Below are 25,557 nucleotides of genomic sequence, written 5' to 3'. Positions count from 1 at the left end.
GTATCAGGGAAGGTATGTTATTTTTCTTGGTAATATGTATAAAACAATTTTTTTTACCATACAATTTTACTTCAAAAATTGAACCGAAACTTAGAGGTAAAATAGGAACAATAAGAGCATCAATATATGAAACGAATTGGATGGTTTTATAGCTCAAACAACACTAATTCAGAAATCTTGGGGGTTGAGCTCCTCTATTTAACCAAAATTTAACCCCAAAATTATAATTAAGTCAAACTGCAGTTATATATCATCCTTGGATGATGATATTAGTACACCTGAACGAATTGATTAATTTTCTTGACATAATTACCTTACATGCAAAGAATCCTACAATTGCACGATCGTTGATCAGAGCCCCCCAAAGCCTCGCATCTGCAGTCTTTTGGAGAACTGAATATGCTAAACGTGGCTGCAAAATCAGCTTTGCACTGTAGAGCACCATCTTGTTTGCAGTCTCCGGAGAATGTCCTGCTCATACCGCACCAATAATTTATTCGCCCTACATTTCAGAGAAAACCCAGGTCTGCTATCATTAATCTGAGTCTTCTTTTACTTCGTTACCATGACAAATTTTCTTTAGTACGAGGAAAAATAAAGGGAGAAAAAAAGACGTTCCATTTCTAGTTTCTTGAGAACAAGGTATATGTACCTTGAACAGGGGTGATCAATATAGAAGAAATTGTTAAGACACCAAAAATCAAGAAAAGGATGGCTGGTTTCTTCATCTTTAATCTCTCTAACTTGCCTCAACAAGTGAACGTACGTATAGTTGTTTGCTCGGCTCATTTGACAACAGCAAATCGATCTCCTAACGTGCTCCAATCGGTTATTTATGTAATTTAAGATATTTATATCTTGTTTATGTTATAAATTTTATGAGCGCTGCTGTTTTTAAGTTGCTGATTTAACCTTAAGAGACCAAAAGGAGTTATCGAAAAAGAGACAGAAGGTATGATTAAGAAAAAATAAATAAATGTCAATTTACCTTTATATACAAGAGGCAGTTTGGATATTTAAACGTGGCCCTATTGTATACCTAGCTAGGAAGATCTCTGATTCTAAGCAACGAAATATGCTAGAGCACTTAATTTTTTTCCCAAGTAATTCATGACCGGAGTGACATATCCTAAATAATACATTAAATTAATTAATTACAATAACAATTAAAACATGTAATTAATAACTTTAATTATCTAGCAAAGACTTTGTGATCACTGTGGGGGTTTTTTATACACTTACACACAACAAAAATAATAAATTTAAAATTTTTTTGGGAGTTCAAAGGATCCCTTTAAATAAATATAGAGTTGTTTGGGGTTTATGTGAAGATTATTCTTTTTTTCTTTGAATAATTGCTCCAAAGCTTGAGTTGCTCCAAACTATAAGTCGTTCAATTGTTCAACCTCTAACTATAATCTTCACAAACTACGCTTGAGAAATCTCCTAAATAATTTTAGGGGAGAGAGATTATTATACCTTAGAGTGCTAGTTTTTTTCTTTGTGTTTTAGGTGTTTTTAGGTCTAGAATTATAATACCCTGCATTAATTACATTCTAGTTCTTAATTTTTAAAATTTATTTACAAACAAGTCATACTTTATTAATCATTCCATTTTAATTCCTGACCAATGGTTCTTATATGTGTGACTTTAGGTTACTTAATAAGTTAGTCCAAATATAAATCATATCCTAAATAAAATAAGATTAAATAAATTAAAAAATTTAATTTATTATCAATTTAACAATTGATTGACTTATAGCAATGATTTCACAATCAATATTATTTGAGACAAAATAAAATATTTTTTCTAATTCATGTAAGGTGATGAATCTTTTATTAATTACTCAAATACCTTTATATAGTTTATGTTCTATCATATATCTGCTCATTCATTACTATTTATTAGAACAACGTGTGGTCAAAATCAAAGTATAGCACTCCCTATATAAGATAGCTTAGTAATCTCAAATTTAATAATTATTTACACAACTATCACAAAAGCTTTTTCATATAAATAAGTGATTTATCTATATGAAATTCTCTTATGGGTTAGTTTCATATACATGTTGTTGCTACCTAATTTTTTATCTAATTTTGATAAATTTTCAAAAAAAAAAAACCAGAAATAGCAAAAAACAACAAAAACAAAAAAAAATATGTTTTCGATGTCTTTGTGTCACTTGTAGTGTTTTTTTTTTCCTCTACTCATTCTCATTTGTTAATGACCTTTTTAAATCTACATAGAAGTTACACTTTTTCAAAAAAAATCAAAATACAAAAAATAAGAAAAATCAATATTTACAAGGGACCAATATGAAAAGAAAGAAGTTGAAGGATCAATTTATTTTTTAGCTTACTTAGTCACCAAGTTTGCTTGGGGATCAAACAATTAAAAATAATGAATTCTTTTTTATTTATAAATAGTTGTGTATATATATATAAAGAGAGAGAAATTATATGGAAGCAATTTAAAAAAAAAAAAAATCTTCAGCTCAACATTCTCTCCCCACTCACGAAAAAACACTAGATCCACAAAAAGACCAGTTTCCTTTCCAGTGTTTTCCTTCTCCTACAACCCTAAAACAACCTTCTCCAACCAATTATCGGAGCCAAAGAAATAAAGAACCAACAAGAAAAAACGTGACCACCCTCACTCTTTGAAAAAGAAAAAAAAGACGTGACATTTTGAAGCCAAAGTAATGCAAAATAATTAACCCTCAACTGTTCACCGTAACCATCTTCTCCAGCAAACCTCTCTACACCAGCACCGTGAGCAGCAGCCTTGAGTGACGGCTACACTTCTCTTCATCTATAGCCGTAGTAGCGCAACAACACGACCACGAGTTTCAGCATCAGCAACTCCACGCTCCAGCTTCGCAGCCCAGCCACACTACTAGCAAGAAGACCACTACCCTCTCCGCTTAGAACAGCCCCTTTAAAGTCGTGACCAGCAAGGGCTATTAAGGAAACTAAAGCAATCACAGCAATGCCACCTCCAATATAGCTGTCATCATTTATGTCAATACCATATCTGTGTATTCCCATGATTTTAGGATCAGTTTTTTTCTTTCCGTTACATATCTTTGATTGCCTAAACTTATGGTTTCGGGTTGTATAAAGATATGAAAGATGTATAGAGATAAATGTGCCTTTGTAGCAAGAATAATTACAATAGTTTTTGTATCCGCTTTATGGTACCAGAGCTATAATCTCTAATGAGTTTTTTTTTCTCTCTGTAAAATGGCTGCCATCTCTACACCTACCATTGATTCATCTATCATCACTCTCAATACTGCCACCACCATCAACGCAAAACTCACCCCTTCCACCTTTCCTTAGTGAAGAGCTCAATTTAAAGAATTACTTATCGGTTATGATATTATTGATTTTGTCACCGGTTCAAAAGTATGTCTTGTCATTGATACAACCGACTCTGCCTCCATAGCCGTGAACTCCCACTAGGTTCGCCAAGAAAAACTCATCCTCCATGCCATTCTTGCCTCCACCTCCACAAATATCACCCCACTTCTTACTTCATACAAAACATCTCATGAGACTTGGACAACACTTACCGGCCTTTATGCTGGAAAATCCAGAACACGAACGATGCAGCTCAAGGAAGATTTAACCTTGAGCACTCGTGGAAATCGCACCATTACTGAGTTCCTTCAAGCAATTAAAATGCTTGCTAATGAACTTGTAATCATCGATCATCCAGTTTCAGACGATGATCTAACCCTCTACATCCTTAATGGATTGGGTCCCAAATTTAGAGAAATTACAGCACCCATTTGCGCTCGTGACACCTCTCTGAAATTTGAAGATCTGCATGATCTTCTTGTAGATCATGAAAATTATCTTTGACGGCTGGACACTCAATCAGCAGCCAACTTTATTCCCACTTTAAATTACTCTCATCGGCGAGGAGCGAGGCAGTATAAACCAAGTAGTAAGCCTTTCTTTCCTAAGACTCGAAGCACAAATGGGTCTAGCAAAAAATTGGCCTTCTCCTTCTGGCTATAGGAAATTCAAGCCTAAGTGCCAGTGGTGTGATCAAATGGGCCATACGGCTAAAAATTGCCCAAAAATGCCTTTTGTTGAATTTACTGCAAATTGTGCAGTATCCGCTTAAGAGAAGAAACAAAAGTGGCTGGTTGATTCCGCGGCAACTCATAATATGACCACTGATCTCTCAAAATTGACAATTAATTCTAAATATGATGGTATTGATGATGTGGTTATTAGAGATGGTTCAGGTTTCCCTATGTCTCATATTGGTTCATTATCTATTGCATTGCCTAAACGTGTCTTTCAATTACGTATTACTCTTTGTGTTCCTATAATTCGGAAAAACCTTATTTTTGTTCATCATTTCACCAAACATAATAATGTTTATATTGAATTTCATCCTACTTATTTTTTGGTGAAGGATCGGATCACGAAGGCGACACTACTCAAAGGCAATTAATTATAAAGACGGTGTGTACCCATTTCCAGAAGATCTACCTTCAAAAAATATTGTTGCCTATGCCCATGAACGCATCACCACCAATGGTTGGCACAAAAGACTTGGTCATCCATCATCCAAATTGGTCCATAATTTAATTCACACTTTTTCTTTACCCACAAATAAGAATGAATCCTTATCACTTTGTTCTTCTTGTTCTCAAAATAAAGCCCATCGACAGACTTTTCATAATCATGGCCTCACTAGCACTGCTCTATTGGATTTGATTTATACAGATGTTTGGGGTCTATCCCATGTCGTTGGTATTGATGGCTCTAAATATTATCTTATTTTTATTGATCACTATACCAAATACACTTGGCTTTATCCTATGACTCATACATCAACAGTCCAAACAATTTTTCCGCAATTCAAAAATCTTGTGAAAAATAAATTTAATACCAAAATCAAGAGTCTTTATTTTGACAATGGTGGCGAATATATCGATCTCAAATCCTACCTATCAATTCATGGCATCAGTCATTATACAACTGCTCCCCATACCTCACAAAAAAACGGTATGTCTAAAAGACGTCATCGACACATTGTTGAGACTTGTCTCACCTTACTCACAGATGCTCACATACCCATCTCATACTAGCCATATGCCTTTCAATATGCGACCTACCTCATAAATCGAATGCCCACCTCCACCTTGCACAATAAATCCCCGTTTGAAAAATTGTTTCAACAAACTCCAAATTATCTCAAACTCAAACAATTTGGCTATCTATGTTATCCTTTAACTAGACCTTACAATAAACATAAGCTAGAACCCAAGGCCACACCATGCACATTTGTGGGTTACTCACTCTCTCAAAATGCTTATCTCTATCTTGAGCCAAAAACCAGAAAGTTGTTTCACTCCCGACATGTCTTTTTCCACGAAGGGACTTTCCCTTTTGAGACATCATCCTCCATCAACTCCATGCTCATCTCACCTTCATCGGCAACTAAAGACTCTTCTGTTCCAATTTCCTTGCCACTCATCTCCCTACCTTGTCCTCATCCAACAGAATCTCTAGAACTAGGTACTACTGCCTATCCATCGTCTGCGATTGAATCATCCCCTACATCTCTTCCTTCCCAGGTAAGTACTCCCTGCTCTCCTACTTTACTTTTTAGCCATATTCCTCCATTAAAAGTGTATGTTACCATTGCTTCTGAGCACACTGACGTGCGCACCCACACAATGACAACTCGTTCCATGAATGATATTTACAAACCAAAAAAATCCTTTGTTGTCACAAAACACCCTCTTCCACCTTGCTTGGAACCTACGACTATTTTTGAAGCACTCACTGATTCCAACTAATGCACTTTCATGTCCTCTGAATTGACTGCGTTGATGTCTCACAATACCTAGCATGTAGTTCCACCTCCCCCCCCAATGTAATATTGTTGGCTGTAGTTGAGAAATAATTAGGAGGCTTAACCTAATAGGTTAGCCAACCTTTTCTATATATATGAGTAGGGCAATATACAATAGTAAAGGTGGAGATTACCACATAAGAATATGACTACAATATTTCCTATATAATTACATTCTATAATACGCCCCCTCAAGCTGAGGGTGGAGGATCAACCCGAAGCTTGAATTTAAAAGCAGTAAATGAAGCAGCAGGAAGTGGCTTAGTGAAGACATCGGCAAGTTGATCCTGAGAGGAAATAAAACGAATCTGAATCTCCTTCTTCGCAACTCTATCTCGGACAAAATGATAATCAATCTCAATATGTTTTGTGCGAGCATGAAATATAGGGTTTGCGGACAAATACGTGGCACCAAGGTTGTCACACCAGATAATAGGAGCAGAATGAGTCGGAATCTGAAGATCCGTTAACAAGTACTGAAGCCAGATAACTTCAGCCGTGCCATCGGCTAAGGCTTTGTACTCAGCTTCCGTCGAAGAACGAGCAACAGTGCGTTGCTTACTCGATTTCCATGAAATTGGCGTCTGACCAAAGAACACAAGATAACCACCTGTAGACTTTCTATCCTCAATACTACCTGCCCAATCTGCATCTGTAAAACCGTGTAAAGCAAAGGAAGAGCTGCGAGTAATATGTAAACCATGTGATGCCGTACCACGGAGATAACGCAAGATGCGTTTCACGGCAGCCCAATGGGATTCTGTAGGAGCATGCATAAATTGACAGACCCGGTTAACAGCAAAACAAATATCCGGGCGTGTGAAAGTGAGATATTGGAGAGCACCAACAAGTTGCCGAAAACGAGTAGCATCAGAAAACAATGGATCCGACATAATGGTGGCTTTGGATGCCGAAATAGGAGTATCAACTGGTTTACAGGATAACATACCAGCTCGTGTGAGGATATCAAGTGTATATTTATGTTGACAAAGCATAAGTCCCAGACTAGTACACTGCACTTCAATACCCAAGAAATAATGAACATCACCCAAATCCCGAAGTTTAAATTCGGAGCTCAGTAGCTGAATGAGTCGTTGTAGCAGAGTTCCATTATTACCCGTAAGCAGAATATCATCAACATAAACCAAAAGATAACAAATGTCACTACCAACCGAGAAGATAAACAATGAGGTATCCACTTTAGAAGCACGGAAACCAATGGATAATAGAAAATCATTCAGACGAGTGTACCAAGCCCGCGAAGCCTGTTTTAACCCATATAGAGATTTATGCAATCGACATACATGACCTGGGAGTGCAGAATCAACAAAACCTGGAGGTTGTTTCATGTAAACCTCTTCATCAAGGACTCCATTTAGAAATGCATTATGAATGTCAAGCTGATGAATTTTCCAACCACTCGAAACTGCAATGGAGAACACTAAGCGGACTGTTGCCTGTTTGATAACAGGACTAAAAGTTTCTGAGTAATCAATACCTTCTTGCTGAGTGAAGCCCCTAGCAACCAGGCGCGCCTTATACCTCTCAATGCTACCATCAGATTTGCGTTTAATTTTGTAGACCCATCGGCTACCAACAACATTCATGGACGGATGAAATGGAACTAAAGTCCATGTTCTGTTTGCGCGTAAGGCCTGAATTTCCTCTAGCATAGCATTATGCCACGCCTCATATCTGTTAGCATCAGGAAAAATAAGTGGCTCATGCGAGGGAGGAGAAGATACCCGACTGAAGGAAGCAGCAGAGGTGGCTGCCGTGGTGGTGATCAGCGCTGTCTTGGGCTGTCTCGGACGAAGAACCATGGGGTGTTTAGGAGCAGCGGGACATGGAGTAGCAACACCTGTACCTGGAATGTGCTGAAGAGGATAAGAGGAGAGATCAACATAAAGTTGCAGACCAGGAGGTGAAGCCGGGGAGGTGCGGGGTTGTGCCGCAACTGAATCCTGCAAGTCAGAACCTGTTCCTGCACAATAATCATTGGAAAGACAAGCATGTGGTGAGAGTATGGCTGTGTGGGGTGGTGAGGCAGGGTCGGCTAAATCAACGGGCAGGGGAGCAAGCTGGGGGGTTGCGGCAAGGGGCAAAGGTGAGTTGTGTGTTTTGCCGAGTTGGGAAGGAAGGGGGTTGCAGTGATGGAAGATAGGTAGGTGGAGTGGGGGGAACCGGGGGTGTTGTTACCTGTTCAGACTTTTGAAAAGGAAAGACACATTCATGAAAACGAACATGACGGGAGACATAGACACGACCAGACTCTAAATCAAGACACCGATAACCAAGATGAGACGAGCTATAGCCTAAAAACACACAAGGAGAAGACCAAAAATCTAATTTATGAGCATGATATGGACGTAAAAATGGAAAACAAAGACACCCAAAAGTGCGTAGAAAATTATAATCAGGAGTGCGATGAAACAGACACGCAAAAGGAGATTTATTTTGAAGAACAAGAGTAGGCATGCGATTAATAAGATAGACCGATGATTCCATAGCATAGTTCCAAAAACGCAATGGGGCATTACACTGTCCTAAGAGGGTTAGGCCAGTTTCGACAATATGTCTATGACGACGTTCAACTGTGCCATTTTGTTCATGAGTATGAGGACAAATTAATCGATGATGAATACCAATTGTTTGAAAAAAATGTATTTAATTTACGATATTCACCACCCCAATCAGTTTGAACAGATTTAATTTTAAGAGAAAACTGACGCTCAACAAGTGTCTGAAAACGTTGAAACGTGGAAAATACATCAGATTTCGCAACAAGCGGATAATACCAGATATATTTAGTGTGCGCATCAACAAAGATAACAAAATAACGAAAACCATCAGAAGAAAACATTGGAGCAGGGCCCCAAACATCACTAAAAATTAATTCAAGTGGGGTAGAAGTTTTGTGACCCGTCGGTCGTAATGACAAACGGGATGACTTGCCTAAAGGACATGCTTGACATTGAGTAAAAGATCGTTTAGACGTACAAATAATTTTATTATCAGAAACTAAAAAATTTAGAATGCGAGGAGTTGGATGACCTAAACGACGATGCCACAAGTCGGCAGTCGCGGAAATGCAAGGAGACCAAAAAGCTTGAGGAACTGACGTAGCCGAGGACTCGGAGAGAACATAAAGACCATCATGACTCCGACCAGAAAGAAGAACTTCCTTGGTGACGAGATCCTTCACATAAAACACAGAATCGTGAAATTCAAAATAAACATGATTATCACGACAGAATTTCTGAACAGATAACAACGGTTTGGTAATGTGAGGCACACGAAGAACATTAGTTAATGTAAACAAGCGTTTGGGGGAATATAAAGTAGTATGTCCAACATGGGATATGTCAAGGGCCTTACCATCACCAACATGCAAGAAATCATTACCAAGATAAGGAGCAGAATCAGTTAGAGTTGCAAGATCAGGCGTCACATGTTGATTCGCGCCGGTGTCGGGAAACCAAGTCGTTGCAGCAGAATCATTCGCAACAGCAAGGTGAGCAGAGGGCTGTTGTGTGCTGCTGCGAAACTGATAGCATTGAAGAGCTGAATGGCTAGGAGTGGAACATAATTGGCAGCGGACATGTCCAGACCACTGCCCCTGATTTGGCCGAAAATCTGCAGCAGAGGTGCGCCTGTTCTGCCACTGATTTTGCCTCCAATCTGCAGCGGAGTGACCTCTGTTTGGGGCCTGAAATCGGTTGGTGTTTGAGCACCAATTACCTCTAGAACGTCCCCTGTTTCGGCTGTGATTAGTCATGGCATAATAAGCAGAATTCGGAGGTGTTGGCAGCAATGGTGGCTGCTGCGACAGAGAAGAAGAAGACAGCAGTGATGAAGAGGATGAACCGACAGCCATGGAGTGAAAAGAGTTCTTGTGCAGAAACTCATGGGTAAGGAGATGGCTATGAAGATCAGCATACGATAGCGGTTCAGCCTTGGTCATGAGACTAGTTACCAAGTCTTTGAACTCACCGCGAAGTCCACGAAACACATAGAGATTGAAATCTTCAAGGGACATTGGGCGACCAGCAGCAGCCAATTCGTCAAATAATGATTTGGCTTGCTGCATATACATACTAACCGATGCATCACCTTGCCGAAGGTCTTGAAAGGAGCCATGTAGTTGCATGATCCGAGAATTAGATGGAGAGGCAAGTGCCTTCTCAAGCGTGCGCCAAACACAATGTGAAGTAGAACAATCAACGACAAGATGCAGCACATCCACGGAAAGAGAGGAGAGAAGAGCACTCAAAATAAGTTGATCTTGTTGCTTCCAACGAAGAAAAGAGGGGCTGATGGCAGAAGAAGAATCAGCCGAAGCATCAATCATATGAGATGGAGGACACGGCAAGGAGCCGTCAACAAACTGAAAAACACCTTGACCAAGGAGATATGGCTTCATCTGATTCTCCAATAAAGATAGTTGGTGTTCGTAAGTTTCAACGACACAACATGGTGGGTGTTTGATAGAGGAACCATTGGAGATTGTGTTCCCATAAGAGGCAGAGGAACGGCAGAGCCAGCAGCAGGAAGAGGGCTGGCCGGTGATGATGCATCACCGGTGGAGGGAGAGGTTGGAGCAACGGCAGCAGGAGGAGAGTCCATGGGGGAGAAAATTAGGGCCGGCTGCAAAGAGAGAAAATATTAGGAGGCTCTGATACCAAGTTGAGAAATAATTAGGAGGCTTAACCTAATAGGTTAGCCAACCTTTTCTATATATATGAGTAGGGCAATATACAATAGTAAAGGTGGAGATTACCACATAAGAATATGACTACAATATTTCCTATATAATTACATTCTATAATAGCTGTAAATGGGTGTTCCGGGTCAAAAGGCATGCAGATGGTTTAGTTTATCGGTTTAAGGCTAGATTAGTAGCCAAAGGGTTCCATCAGAGACCAGGCCTGGATTACAAAGAGACGTTCAGTCCAATTGTAAAACCAGTGATAATTCATGTTGTCTTAACCATTGCAATTATGCATTGATGGTCTCTCAAGCAATTAGACGTAAACAATGCTTTTCTTCATGGGCATTACTTACTGAGAAAGTCTATATGCAGCAACCGCCTGGCTTCAAGAGTCTGGAACACCTCCATCACGTTTGTTGTCTTACAAAGGCAATATACTGACTCAAACCAGCACCTCGTGCTTGGTATTCTGCTCTCAAAATGGCCCTCTCAGAATTTGGTTTCGTCAATGCTAAATTTGATTCATCTATTTTTATGTTTTCTAATGGCTTAATACTTGCATATTGTCTTATTTATGTTGATGATTTGATCCTCACTAGAAACAACATGTCATTTGTTGCAAGTATTATTACATAGCTTGGCCAAAAATTCTCCATCAAAGATTTAGGGCCCCTGCTTTTTTTCCTTGGAGTTGAAGTTATCCTTACTGTAGATGGCTTGTTTCTCACTCAGCATCAAAATATTTGCACCTTACTTGCTAAAACCAGTATGGATGGAGCTAAGGATGTCACAACTCCTCTTTCTGTCTCGATTCCTTTAAAGCTGGCAAATGGCTCCCCACCAGTTGATGCCACATAATATCAACGAGTGATTGGTGCATTGCAATACCTCAGCCTAACTCGTCCTAATATCAGTTTTGCATTTAATAAACTTTCACAATTCATGCATCGTCCAACACAGATTCATTGGACCGCCACCAAACGACTGCTGCATTACCTTAAGAACATTATCTTTCATGGCATAAATATCAGGAACACTTCAACTCCGATCTTGACATGTTTCTCGGATGCTAATTAAGGCTGGTTGCTTGGATGATAGGAAATCTACTTTAGCTTATATTATTTTTCTTGGTCCAACCCCTATCTCATGGAGCTCAAAAAAACAACATGTCATTGCTAGGTCATCCATAGAAGCTGAATACAGGGCCTTAGCCACTGCTGCAACAGAGTCCATGTGGCTACTTTCCCTCTTTCACGAGATGAAGTTCTCTTTACTACACTCACCTACACTTCTCTGTGATAATCTGGGAGCCACTCAGTTAAGCTTTAATCCAATACAGCACTCACGCATGAAGCATACTCAAATAGACCTTCACTTTGTGCGTGATTTTGTAGAAAAGAAGCTTCTTCAGGTTCATCATGTTCATACTCATGACCAGCTTGTTGACTTGCTCACTAAGCCGCTGTCTAGACAACGAGCAAATTTTCTACAAGACAAGATCGGCCTAACTGATGGTAGCCCGTTCTTGTGGGGGCGTATTAAGGAAACTAAAGCAAGCACAGCAATTCCACCTCCAATATAGCTGTCACCATTTATGTCAATATCATATCTGTGTATTCCCATGATTTTAGGATCAGTTTTTTTCTTTTCATTACATATATTTGATTGCCTAAACTTATGGTTTCGGGTTGTATAAAGATATGAAAGATTTACAGAGATAAGTGTAGCAAAAATAATTACAATAGTTTTTGTATCCGCTTTAAGGGCAACCACCGAAGACACCATCAACAACCTTTTCATCAACCACAAGCCACGGCCAGCGCTGCCATTATTCATGTCCACTTTTTTTCCAGCTGTAACCTGCATCGGCTTCCTCCCTGGACCAACAATAACTGCTCCAGTAAGCATCGCAGCTCAGCCTTCCTTAGCAGCGTCTCTCAGCTTTTCTTGACAGCAGTAGTGGAAGCTCCTTTTCCCAGCAATGTTATCTCTTTTGCACTGTGGTCTGCCGTCTGCGCTAGCTACTCCTCCTGCACCAGTTACACCATTAGAAACACAACAACCCATGGCAGCCATCCCTTCATATGTCCTCCACTACCAGCGGCAAGAGCACCAAAGTTGCACCTCATCTCCTCCATTTCAGCTGCGAACAACAGCAGCAACGCTTTCATTCATCAACGTAAAACAACTTTTTTTTTTATTCAGCTGCACTGTTAGTTGTTCATAACCTCTACATCTCCTTCCAGTAGCAAGGCCAATACCCACAAACGACAGCAGCAAGGCACACCTCTGCACAGCCACTCGTAAGTCACTTTGTTAGCACCACTGACCTCGCCTCCAGATCCAATAGTACAGCGACTAACGTCTTCCAGCAGTAATGGCTTGAGGAAGAACCAGCAGCTTCAGCAGCACCAGCACAGTAGTTTGATATCACTTCTTTCACAGCTGCCAGCATTCCACACCTTGAACAGGGGCCTTCTTCCTAGCCACCTCCACCATGAACTCCATTACAGTTGAGCAACATATGATGTGAGTCAAAAAAAAGGAGCAGACATCTTTCAAAGAACCATTTCAACCCAATAACTTAAATTATTAGGTGAGATTTCAAAATATAATTTAAATTATTCTGTAACAAACTCACTCAAGTGAAAATCTTTTGAACTTGAAACTTGCACAGGAGCACTCTACTTTGTGCTTGATTTTTTTTATCAAATAAATGAGGATGGTGAGATTCGAACTCGTAATCGCTTGGTTATCAAGGCTCTGATAGCATTTCAAATAATCATCTCAATCCAATAGCTTAAACTGTTAGGTGAGATTCCAGGATATGATTTATATTATTCTCTAACAACATCGAACTTCAACGTAGTAGAGCTCCCTCTAGACAGATTCCTCTATACAGATTCATTTGTGGCACTGCTAGTGGGTATCCAATAGGAGATGTAGTAGTTTTATATACTATAAAACTTTCTTCCACCGGTAGCAGTACTAAAACACAGTAGTAGGGAAAAGAGACAAACATGGTATGAAAAACAAGAGCAGACATTAAACTTCAACATAGCAGAACTTCCTCTATAAAGATCTATTTGTGGCTCTATTGGTGAGGAGTTCAAGAAAGGATGTAGTAGTTTCAGACCATCTACAATTTTCTCCCACCAGTGTCAGCATTAAAATATAGCAGTAGGGAGAAGAGACAGACCTAGACTGAAAACAGAAAGAAGACTGAAACTTCAACAGAGTAGAGCTCCCTCTACAGGTGTTTCTTTATTGCATCGTCAATGAGGAATTAAAAAGGAAATAGAGGAGTTTCAGATTCATTAGGTTCTCCTCCTCTAGAAAAGATAGCGTGTGATTCCACATATCAACAGTGGCGATGTTGCATGATTCCACGCGCTGCCGAGATTGCCTAGTAGCCTTGAAAGGTTTCCAACAATTCCTAGATAACCAGAACAACCTTGGAAGGTCAATTCCTAAACCTAAACTATTTATTTGATAAATTGTTAGTTTTTTGGACAAATTATATTGCGTAGTATTTTCATATGAAAATTCAAAATACATATTTGCATGTATTTTAGGATTTAATAACCAGTTTATTAAATTCATGAAAATCTAGCCAATATTTCAATAAACCACTTTTGTTAATTCATGAGAATTAATGGTTAAAAATCCTAGTATAGAACACTGGACCTACAAGTGAGACTCATATTTGAAATATTAGAGTTGACTAAAAAATTCTCAGAGTTATTCTAAATATTTAACAATTTTAATTAAAAGTATTTTCACCGTAATACACAAATTACAAAGAATCTTTTTTCTAAGAATTTATTTGGGTACACAAGTCTATAATAAATTCTTAAACACCGTATTTATTCATACTAGTAAATCTCAATCTTAAATTATAGATAGACCACTAACTAGAAAATCATAAAAACATCTAAACCACATCAAACCACAAAGCAACTTACCTTAGGTAAAGTGTGCTAGGAGTGAAAATATATTCCCTAACCACAACTAGCCTCTTACTCTCGAATTTTTAATAAGACCAGTATACCCGGGTTTTCCTAACGACCTTGAACCAAACACCTAAATGGCGACTCCAAACAACCCCGTGACATCGCGTGTCTATGTGTGACACATGTCATCTAAAAATCATTTATATATTAGTTCTAAGTATCTCTCATACCTCAGTTTACGAGAACAACTGATTCATTTCATAAAAAAAAAAAACATAATATGCATCAGACTCAACAACTTCAATTAATGTCTAATATTAAAATAACATTGATCAAGAATAGTTAGGAACAATACTTTGATGCAATAAGAATCTTATAATTATAGCAACTTTATAATTTTCCTTACAAAATATTTTTGTTCTATGAACTTTATCTTTACTTTAGATTCATTAATTAAACATTAAATTTATTAATCAAATATAAATAAATATTAAAATAATAATAAAAAAATCCTTTACTAATGATAAATATATTTTATATAAATAAAATCAGTGTCATGTATAATCAAATGGTTGGCTACAAAGCATATTCATCAACAGTATTGCACTAAGATAAGATAAGCACACTTGACAGCAACTTTTTTTTTCTTGTATATTAAACATTCAAATGGCCACATAAGTTGCTAGTTTTTATTTACCCCTTTTTTTGTTGATTGTGCTTGGATTTGAGATTCGAATAAGAAATTATATCATTCTAATGGATTCAACAATGTTTTCTACTTATAACCTTGATCAATAAAGCTTTTGCAAAGCTAGTTGTGGATATAGACTATCATATGAGCAACTAGAAGTCTCCATCTATTGAAGAACATCTCAAGCATAGCTTGAGCTTGGTGGATCTTTTTAACTCTATTAGTTCTTATCTGTCTCATTTAAGACAAGTTAGGCTTTTTTTTTCTCATGTTTTAAGCCTTGTGGAGGGTTCGCCTTCTTCGGCAATTGACCATATCAAGGCAATCAAGTTTAACAATTCAATTAAGGAATTCAAATGCCAAGATAATAAAGAAAATGAGAATGAAATACCTTGCTCTAATGAGGAATGAATTATTAGTCAAACTTTGATGGAATTAAAGCATGTAGGATTCTGGGTATGTCATGTCATGTTGGCTACTTTGTCTGGTAATGCTAGGGCATATTTGTGTTGAAGTTCAATATCAACTAGGATTTAGAGTTTGTAAAAGTTGTAATATTAGCTAAAGGAGGAATCCTAATTAATGTAGGAATCCTTATTTAATAAGAATGTTAGATTCCTTATTAGATTAGGATTTCATTTGAGTAGTTTAATTCCTTGATCATCTAGAACTTGAGGCCTATAAATTGGCTTGTAATTAGAAGTATAATACACAAGTATAGAGAGATATAGAGAAGAGCTAAATAGGTGTATCTTTTGAGAAAAAACTTAATAAAAAAGCATCATTCCTCTCATTCTTCTTCTTGTTCTTTAGCTTTGTTCGAGTGTTTGTTCTTGTAAATTAGCTACCACACCCTATTCTTCTTTTCCAACAAGTGGTATCAGAGCTTAGATTTGATTATTTAACATGGCCAATTCAAACTTTCCATTTCAATGTCCTAGGTTGATAAAGGTCAACTATGAAACTTGGTGTATTCGAGTAAAAGCTTGGCTATGCTCCTAAGATGTATGGGAGACGGTTGAAAAAGGCTTTGAGGAGCCTATAGATGGAGTAACGTTGACTTCAGCCCAAAAAAAGGTTGTGCAAAAGGCACAAAAGAAGGATCATCTAGCACTAACAATGATCCACTAATGTCTAGATGACACCACTTTTGAGATAGTGGCCAACACAAGCACTACCAAGCAAGCATGAGAAGTTTTGCGAGAATCAAACCAAAGAGTTAACAATATGAGATAGAAAGTTACATATGCTTGAATCAAAGAATATTTCAAAATATTTTGCAAGAGTATTGGTCATATACAATCAAAAGTTGCATATTTCTTCTTATTGCAAAAGAAGTTTCGTTATATGATGGTTGCAATAAAAGAGTCGCAAAATATGGATATTCTTTCGATACAAGGTCTCACAGGAAAATACAAGCCCATGAAGAAAGAGTCAATGAGATTCAAGAGGATGGGGGTGCACAAGCATTTAGTAAGATGTTTTTGGATATTCCCAATAAGGAAGATTTGGAAGAGGAAGTCAAGGTAGCCTTAACAGATCAAACGATTGACCGAATGAAGGGAACCAGTCGACCGATTCAATTGATAGTAGCAATCCAAGATCCAGATTTGATAGCAGGTTTGACAAATCAAAAGTTAAATGTTATGATTGTCAAAAGGCAAGTCATTATGCTAAGGATTGCTAGAGTCCAGTCAAGAGGGTTGAGGAGAATGCAAGTCTTGTGATAGAAGAAAATAAGGAAGCCACTCTACTACTAGTGCATTAATGAGAGAATGCAAGACAAAGAGAACATGTGGTACCTGGAAAATAGAGCCAGTAAACACGTGTGGAGACAAAGACAAGTTTATAGAGCGCTTAATAAAGCAATTAGAGGTAATGTCACATTTGCAAATCATTCAAAAGTTGTCATCAAAGAAAAATATATGATTTTGATTAAATTGAAAGATGGAAGTCATCAATTTATTAATGAAGTCTATTATATACCAAATATGAAAACCAACATATTGAGCTTAGGACAATTGTTGGAGAAGAGGTATGAGATTAAGATGAAAGATCGTACTTTGACATTACTTGACATTAAAAAATATATGATTGCAAAGGTAGTTATGACAAAGAATAAAATGTTCTTGTTAAACATATAGACGGATATGCCTAAATGTCTAAATTATATATGAAAGATGAGACCTGGCTTTGGCATATAAAACTTAGGCATGTAAACATAGAGATGCTGCTCTATCTCTCTTCTCCCCTGTGACAACAACTCCAACCAACAACCATATCTAGTAGCTCTCCCCCATTTTAGCCATGAGAACATGCACACAAGCCAACTCACCAATCTCTTGCACCAGCTCCAACAACCGTGAGCAAGCTTAAGCCAGTAGTAGCAGAGGGATTTCCTCCATCTCAACCATAGGTCACGCTCTTCTTCTTCTTGGCTAAATGTTAGCCTCCTACCGATAATAGTAAAACCTCGTAAACTCCATTCAGTAGCGAGTTTTTCATCATAGTCTTGTGACCTCATCTCCAGCAACTGACGTCCTACACCAGGTAAGCTTATTTCCCTCGTTCATTTTTAATTACCCTCCCACTATGCAAACACATGTGAATTATAATTCATATATGCTTGTTGTTGCAAGCTTGGTCACAAGATTGGGCCAGTGACCAAGTTGGATAGACTAGATAAAGCCCAGCTTATATGGTGGGTTAAAAACTATTAAGACTAGGTTGGGCCTGGGCCTCGGGCCCAGCCGGCCTAATCCTTGGGCTAAGGTTGTGTTTGGCAATACACACCTTTATGCCTTTTTTTTCTTTTTCTTTTTTAACTTTTTTGCACTTTTGATATTTAGCCAAGCAAGCCTTTTGGATTTATTTGTGGGTCCCTCCTATTTTTTTTCAACTTTACTTAGCATTTGGTTGTAGACTTATATTGTGAAATGTGAATCTAGTATGCAATGCATATCTGTTTTTGTTTTCCAAAAATAAAAAAATAAAAATATGTGTTTTGCTTTCAATTCAAATTTTACTTTTACTTGTTTATTCACTAACGTCAGAGTCATGAATATTTGTATTCACCAATGTCAGAATTAGGAATACTCTCGATGTTTACTAGTGCCCAAATAATAAATTGAAACTCTAGAATTGAAATTTATTTAGGACCCCAATATTCATTTACATCAAAGTCAAGAATATCATACTTTTTCATAATATTCACCAACATCGGGGTTAGAAGTATTCATAGTTGAATATTCACTGGCGCTAGAGTCATGAATATTATAGGCAGACCATCAAAAGTATAATAGAACAAATCCTTAGTAATTTAAGACAAACCAGCAATGCAACTTACCTCGGGGAGGACGTTATAGGGGTGATAGTATCTTTCCTTTTACGTAACCAGCCATGTACCATAAAATCTTTGTTGACCAATTAGGGTTCCTAGTGGTCATAATATTAGGTGGCGACTCCTTAATATATTTTTCCCATTAAGAACAAGATGTCAGATATTTATTCTTTTCTTAAAAAAATTTAAGGTTACTGCGATGTCGAGTGCGACAACACATATGAAACTGAGTGAATAAAATAAAAAGAACAAAAATATTATGTAAGGCTGGACATATTAGAAATATTATTTCAGAATAAATTTAGTTTTTATAAAATAAAGCATGTATGTATAAAATCAAAAAAAATCTTTAAAAATTAAACACAAAATAAATGTTTTTTTAAAAAAACCTCTATTTAAAAAAAGTCTGGAAAACTCATGGCTTAGGCCATAAGACCGAAATAAACCAATAGAAAAGAAATTGAAGATAACCACAAAAAAAATATTTAAAAAAAAAAACAATGCATTATGATAAAACCGTAAAAGAAAAGGAGAGAGAGAGAGAGAGAGAGAGAGAGAGAGAATCCCTAACCACATCAACTCTTAAAACTCATGACTTGTATCATTAAATCGGAAGCATGACAAATGGAAAAACCACGAAGTCTAATCCCTAACAAATCAAACACTAAAATATAAAACTATGGAAAAAATCTATAATATAGAAAACCATAATTAAGAGAATAAGGGTGAAAATCAAAATAAAAAATAAATTATAGGGCATAAAAAAATTAACATTGAAGGGTTAAATTAAAAAGAAAAAAACTTTAACAAAAGAGAAAAATAATAATAAGGGCTAAATTGAAAAAACTAAAACAACATAAACATTCATTGAATGATGAAATATTTGAAAACAACAAAACTTTAACAAAAAGAACCAAGAAAAAACAAAAATAAAAAGAATAAGGACCGAATCAGAAATAATAATATATGCTAGATTGTAATTTAAAGACTAAATAAAAAACATCAAAAACTTTTCCAAAATGGCCAAGGACTAAAAGAAGCAATAAAAAATATAAGGACTGAAATTGAAAAATAAAAAGAAAAGAGTACAGACGCTCACTTTTGCAGGACGAGAGAGAAAAGAAGGAAGAAGAAAAAAACAATCATCGATGATATAACATCCATCAACCACCATCACGCACTACACCGAGAGAAAAAGGGTGAGGTGTCGCTTCCATTGACACATTGGAACAATAGATTTGACCACCGAAAGGTTTCGCAAGTGTCGCCCAAATGGTGCAGGCACCTCTAACGTGCCAACACTTGAGGGCTACGTGTCTACTGCTTTTTTATTTAAAAATTAATTATTTAGAGCTAAAAGTCCAAAACACCCTTCATGATTTTGGTATTGACAAAAAAACCTCAAACAAATCACCCCTAGACTCTTTCTTTATTTTTATTTTTTTTTTATTCTAAAGGTAGAAAGGTCCTTTCATAATTTTGCAAAAAACATAAAAGCATAAATACCCTTGGCCAGCAGTTAAATATATTTTTTTAGTATGGGAGTAAATAAGTAATTGTATTGATAAAAAAAACTGAAAAGATTAAAAAAAAAAAAAAAACCTGAAAAGATAAAAATAATCTTTGATAATTTTTTAATGACCAATTGGCCTTTAAAGAAGATGAGATCACCCTCAAAGCGAAGAGACCCCAAATTTTCTTCAAAAGACAACGCCGTAAGTTAACTGTCGTATTGCCCAGTTCTGTGCGTTTTATTGTTACTGTTAATCTGTTAAATTTGACAGTTTCTATTTGAGATCTCTCCTGGATCAGATTCTATTCTTCAAAGTTCAAAGGACAACTCCGTAAGTTAACTGTCACATTGAACAGTTTTATGCGTTTTATTGTTACCGTTAACTGTCAAATTTGACAGATTCTATAGGTTGAGATCTCTCCTTTTCTATCCTTTTTAGCAATAAACTCGAGATTCAATAGTATCCTCGTTACTATTCGAGGATACTAACGAGGTGGCGAAGAGAAACATGACTGGTGCTTGGCAGCGGGTTCATTCGAAGACACCTTAACATTATAAAGGGAACCAAGAGATGCAACACCAAACAAGTTTCACAATGAAATTCATGTCAAACAAGGAAGTTTTGAGCTAGAAACTTCTACAAAAGTGCCTATTTCACTGGCTTTTCTCCCGTGTTGAGATATCGTCCAACCCTTTTCAATATTGATTTGCACAACCAGCAGCTAAGTTTAAATGTCAAGGGGAAGCAACAACAGAATCTCTATTTTGAAACAAAAACTCAAAAGGACAACAATGATTAGTCCTTATGGTAGAATCAACATTAATCATACACAGAGAACATTAGCGCTTGAATGTAACATTGTCCTATGAAGCATCAGCAATCAATGGATGGGAGGATATATTACTCAGTTCTGTTGTTTCATCCATCTTTTTACACACATATATAAAGTGAGAATCTGGATCGTCCAAAACAAAATCTGCTGGAAGTAAGCCCGTCTCGGTAATGGGAACTGGTTCCAAATGTGAGTTTGATGAACTACCTGCTGGTTTTTTAAAACCTGGTCTAGCTGAAAACACATGGGAAAGGGCAAGAGAAAATTTTAGCTCCTTTTATCGAACTCGGTAACTTACTGTTGAGAAGCTCACAATAGGATCATGAAGTTGATGAAAAATTAGGATTCAGAACTCAAATGCATCTTACACTAGAAATCAGAGGACTGAAAAGAGATGCATCAATCAAAGATAAAAAAAAAAAAAATGCTCCTGAAAAGAAAATGCCAGCACATTCCTTGTGTACATATGGCACTTGAATGGGGATCATAAGTGTTATTGTAATATGAATTTTACACTATGACGCATTGCTTCAAAAATATTAAACTTTAAAATGAATAGCTCAAACAAGAAGGAAAATACCTCTTCCATTTCAAAAGACAATTCCTATTTATTTTGTTCATTACACCATGGAATATAATGAACAGGTACCTACAGTTGTATGCTGGTTTATTTTCCAGTTAGTATCACAGGAGTAATCACATTAAGAAATGCTTTGTTCATTACACCATGGAATATAATGAGCAGGTACCTACAGTTGTATGCTGGTTTATTTTCCTGTTAGTATCGCAGGAGTAATACACATTAAGAAATGCTCAAATGGTTAGACCAACCAAAAATTGATTCTATACTATCAGTTTGGAGGAGATCGCAAGCTGGCTGCAAGTTAGCCATGAGCTGACTCACTACCTCAGTGCTCCATCTTCAATAACATAATTGGTAACTTCACAGAATAATGCTACCAATTGTATATGCCTTACATGAAACTTCCATTGATGCTTTCAGAAAGAAAATAGAGGAGTCAATCTTTAGAAGCCCTCACATGAGTAATTTTTACATGCGTGCATTAATTAACATACTCAGATAATAGTCATTGGCCTAAAATTCCCCAATTACGAAGTTTATCATAGCCATTGAAAGTCAATCTCAAGTTCCTTCAAGAACTACCAACTTATACTATTTAAGGACAATTTTAAGCACTGCATGCAGCCTGCAACAATCTATTCCCCAGAGAAAAACTGATTCTTTATTTCACAAGAAAGAAGCATTCTATAAACAAACAGAATCCTTTGTGCATGGGAGGAGACGATGCTCAATCCCTGTTTAAAGTTCCTCAAGACACTGTACACTTGTGCATCACGACTATCCAATCTTTAGCCAAATTAATCACATAAGCTACCAAAATGGCAATTTATTTGACTACAAATCAACCATGAGGACAATTAAATATATAAAACGCCTAGCTTCGCTGCTGTGAACAGCTGATTTAAAATTGTCAAAAGTTATGAGGTATCTAGCCTCAGAGCTAATAATCAGAGTCTAACTGGCAGTTATGACAATGAAGACTGAAAACAAAGATTCTGACTTAGAATATGACTTGTCCTTTATCCCATTTTCTATACTTTTTTAACTACTTTAATTGCATCTTTTTTTATCATTTGTTTATTCAACGACTTCTTAGTGTTTTTTTGTCTGCTATGGATTTCACTTAAAATGGACACTTTTAACCAATAGTTTTAGTGTATGACAATCATATATGGAGATATTGGATTGCAGAATGAATAAATGTTGTGTTTTTGAAAAGAAAAATTGTAGCAACACATGAATGGATCACAATAACGATTTTGAACTTTTAAAATCAAACCTGGGTTCGCAAGTTGAACATATCAATTTCCGACCCAGGCTCAATGAACAGCACTTCAACATATGAAAACAATGAGGGCAGTGAAAATATTCTGTAAAGCACAAGGAGGAAAGCAAAACACACTTACGGATCGCATACAATACAATGTTCCAACTGTAAATGGACCGGGTCAAATGTGGCATCCTTACTTTAGGATCACCATAGGTTATCTGTTTATGAAAAATTTTAAATAGCATATTATTTTTAAGAATTTCCAGAAGCATATGGTAAATAATGAAAAGAATAGAAGAATATAATCTTCCATTAAGGTATGTGGTTACCAACATATAAATTCCTCCGGGTTTAAGAAGCCTACAAGAACAAAAGGAAAAAAATTTAGTGAAGGTAGTTGCAATTATAATGTGTAAGTACAGATACAAACATACAACAGTATGGTGTTAACAACATACACCATGAGAAATAAAACTTGTGCATAATACAACCTGCTTACTTCCCCCAACATTCTGGCAGCACTAATAGGAGCATCACTGCCACACTACACATACAGTTGTACAAAAGATCAACATAAGGAAATAATGATTCTAAACGCCTCAGGACTAAGAAAAGCAGAGCATTCAGATCTGCACCATACCATTAAAGAATCAAGAGTCCCTGGATTGCGGATTGATAAGCCATGCGTCCAAGAGGATGAAATTGAACAGGAAGAAAAAAGTTTGACATAGAAACCATTAAATTAATTGAAAACCCAGAAGCAGTAAAAAAGAAGATCTAATGAAAGAGGGTGGATTGTACCCTTGTCGATGACAGCATCAAAAGATTCATCTGGGAAGAAGCTCATATCTCTAACATCCATTTCCATGTCTATTATACACAAATCATAAAGGAAGCTCACAAAGTAGTTGAGGTATTTAATTAAAAAAAGAAGGCAAAGTTAATTCCACATAAGAAGATACATAAATTCTTCTAAAAGGATACAGTTGAGCTGAGGCATATGCTCGTATTTTCTTCTCATTAGGTCAATGGCCACTGACGAGATATCAACGTTCATTATGTTTTCATATCCATCATCAACCATGTCCTCCGACATAACTACAACGCAAACAATCCCATCAGATGCGTAATCGAATACACACACGCATGCATACATGTGTGTATGTCTCAAAATATACAGCGATAGGAACACCCCATTTTCTTTCGCAGAGGTCAGGTTCATTTGATAAGAGATGCCCATGCGATGAAGTTTTTCCAATTTTACAGTTGGAAGAAACAATAGGTATGAATATCATCAAGAGTAACAGTACATGCGAACTTTAATGAATACAACTTCTTTTATTTCTCACATTTTTTTCTTCTTCTACCAAAATAGCGTTCCAGTTCAGCCCACAAAAAAACGGAACAACACAGAGCTAATTCAAAACAAAACTTCAATTCTTTTAAAGAAACAAAAGAAAATAATCATTGCCCGAGTCCAATAATTTCGGTATAAAGAAGAAAGATAAAGGCTTAAAAGAAATACTAACAAGAACAAGGCTTAAAAGAAAAATAAAGGAGGGATAATTACGGGCATTGCCACAGCCAACCATGAGGACACGAGAGGAAGTGGGGATATAGCGACGAACAAAGGGGCGAAGAGAGGCGTAGCGCTGGTACCAATCGAAGCTCTCAGCCTCTTGGACATAACGGGCGTCCCAATACAAGGCGTCGCCATAGTTGTAAGTATTGCAGCTTGACACATCGCTGTACATCTTCTTGTTTTTCCTATTTGTGTTTGGAGAAACAAACAATTCGATGGTTTTTAATGAATATGGTGGTGTTGGTGACAGTTATGGTAGTAGTGGTGGTGGTTTTGGTGGCGGTTAGTTGAAGGTTTGGGCTTTTTTGGGGTTCGGTGTGTGGACTACGTCTACTGTTGAGTGATTTCTACTTCGAGAAATGATTGGCTGACACCAGATGTGTTTTAACAGTATTAACTCCACTGACATGTCATTAATTTTATTTACCATTTGGTGAAATTTCTGGTGACTTTACCACACGTTATTTTTTGTTTCGAAAAAAATAAATCTATAATAATAGAAAGAAAAGTAAATTCTCAAGATTTAATATACATACCTTAATATTTAATTGCTGAAATTTAATTTGAAACATGCATCATTAGTCTCTTTGAGTCTGTTTATTTATATAAAAAAAATTAAATTAATTAGTTTTATATAATTTTAAATTGTTTTAATATGTTAACATAGAAATAAATTTTAAAAAATAAAAATATTATTTTAATCTATTTCTCAAGAAAAACAATCTCAAAATACTAAGGTTGTTAAGCTATGCTACAAAGGAAAAATGGTATTCATTTGCTCAATTTATCTATAAATATTTAGATTTTAAAACTTGATTCAATTTAACAAATTAATTTGAAACTTAAATAATTCAAAATCTAAAGCGATATAAATAAAAATAATAATTTAAATTGATTTAATAAAAAATTTAAATCGATTTATGAACCAAATAATTCAGGTAAATTTAGTTAAAACCAAACTAGATTGTGCTAACTTTTTTCTTGATAAATGACGGTTAGAGAATAATATAAACACCTAACAGCTTAAACTATTGGGTTGAATTGGTTCTTTGACATGGTATTAGAGCCTTGATGACTAAGCGGTCACGAGTTCGAATCTTACCATCTCTATTTATTTGATAAAAATTAAGCAAATATAATGTGAGCCTGTGCAAGTTTTAAACCCAAAGGGCTTTCACTTGAGAGGGTATGTTAGAGAAT

At 36.5% G+C, this 25,557-nt stretch overlaps 1 protein-coding gene across 2 annotated transcripts; it reads right to left on the bottom strand.

The window, feature by feature from the left end:
* Positions 1-20,833: 20,833 nt before the first annotated feature.
* Positions 20,834-24,698, bottom strand: LOC118047124 (uncharacterized). 2 transcript variants are annotated; one of them, XM_035056320.2, is made up of 8 exons: positions 24,346-24,698; positions 23,760-23,873; positions 23,577-23,645; positions 23,416-23,435; positions 23,267-23,319; positions 23,105-23,135; positions 22,912-22,993; positions 20,834-21,156 (listed from the first exon to the last, which is right to left on the bottom strand). In XM_035056320.2, the coding sequence occupies exons 1-8, from the start codon at positions 24,527-24,529 to the stop codon at positions 20,954-20,956; spliced, it is 756 nt and encodes a 251-aa protein (XP_034912211.1). In that variant the 5' UTR covers positions 24,530-24,698; the 3' UTR covers positions 20,834-20,953. The 2 variants fall into 2 exon arrangements, with proteins under 2 accessions (XP_034912211.1, XP_034912212.1); XM_035056321.1 differs by lacking the exon at positions 20,834-21,156 and adding an exon at positions 21,163-21,918.
* Between the last annotated feature and the right edge of the window lie 859 nt (positions 24,699-25,557).

This window comes from Populus alba, chromosome 1, assembly GCF_005239225.2.
Source record: "Populus alba chromosome 1, ASM523922v2, whole genome shotgun sequence".
Classification (NCBI taxonomy): domain Eukaryota; kingdom Viridiplantae; phylum Streptophyta; class Magnoliopsida; order Malpighiales; family Salicaceae; genus Populus; species Populus alba.
This window is presented reverse-complemented; position numbering and strand designations above follow the sequence as displayed.

Coding starts and splice junctions, on each gene's coding strand:
- LOC118047124 (XM_035056320.2), bottom strand. CDS start 24,529: ATGTACAGCGATGTGTCAAGCTGCAATACTTACAACTATGGCGACGCC. Junction 23,646..23,759: donor GCATATGCCTCAGCTCAACT/GTATCCTTTTAG, acceptor TGTGTATAATAG/ACATGGAAATGGATGTTAGA. Junction 23,320..23,415: donor GGACTCTTGATTCTTTAATG/GTATGGTGCAGA, acceptor CTGTATGTGTAG/TGTGGCAGTGATGCTCCTAT.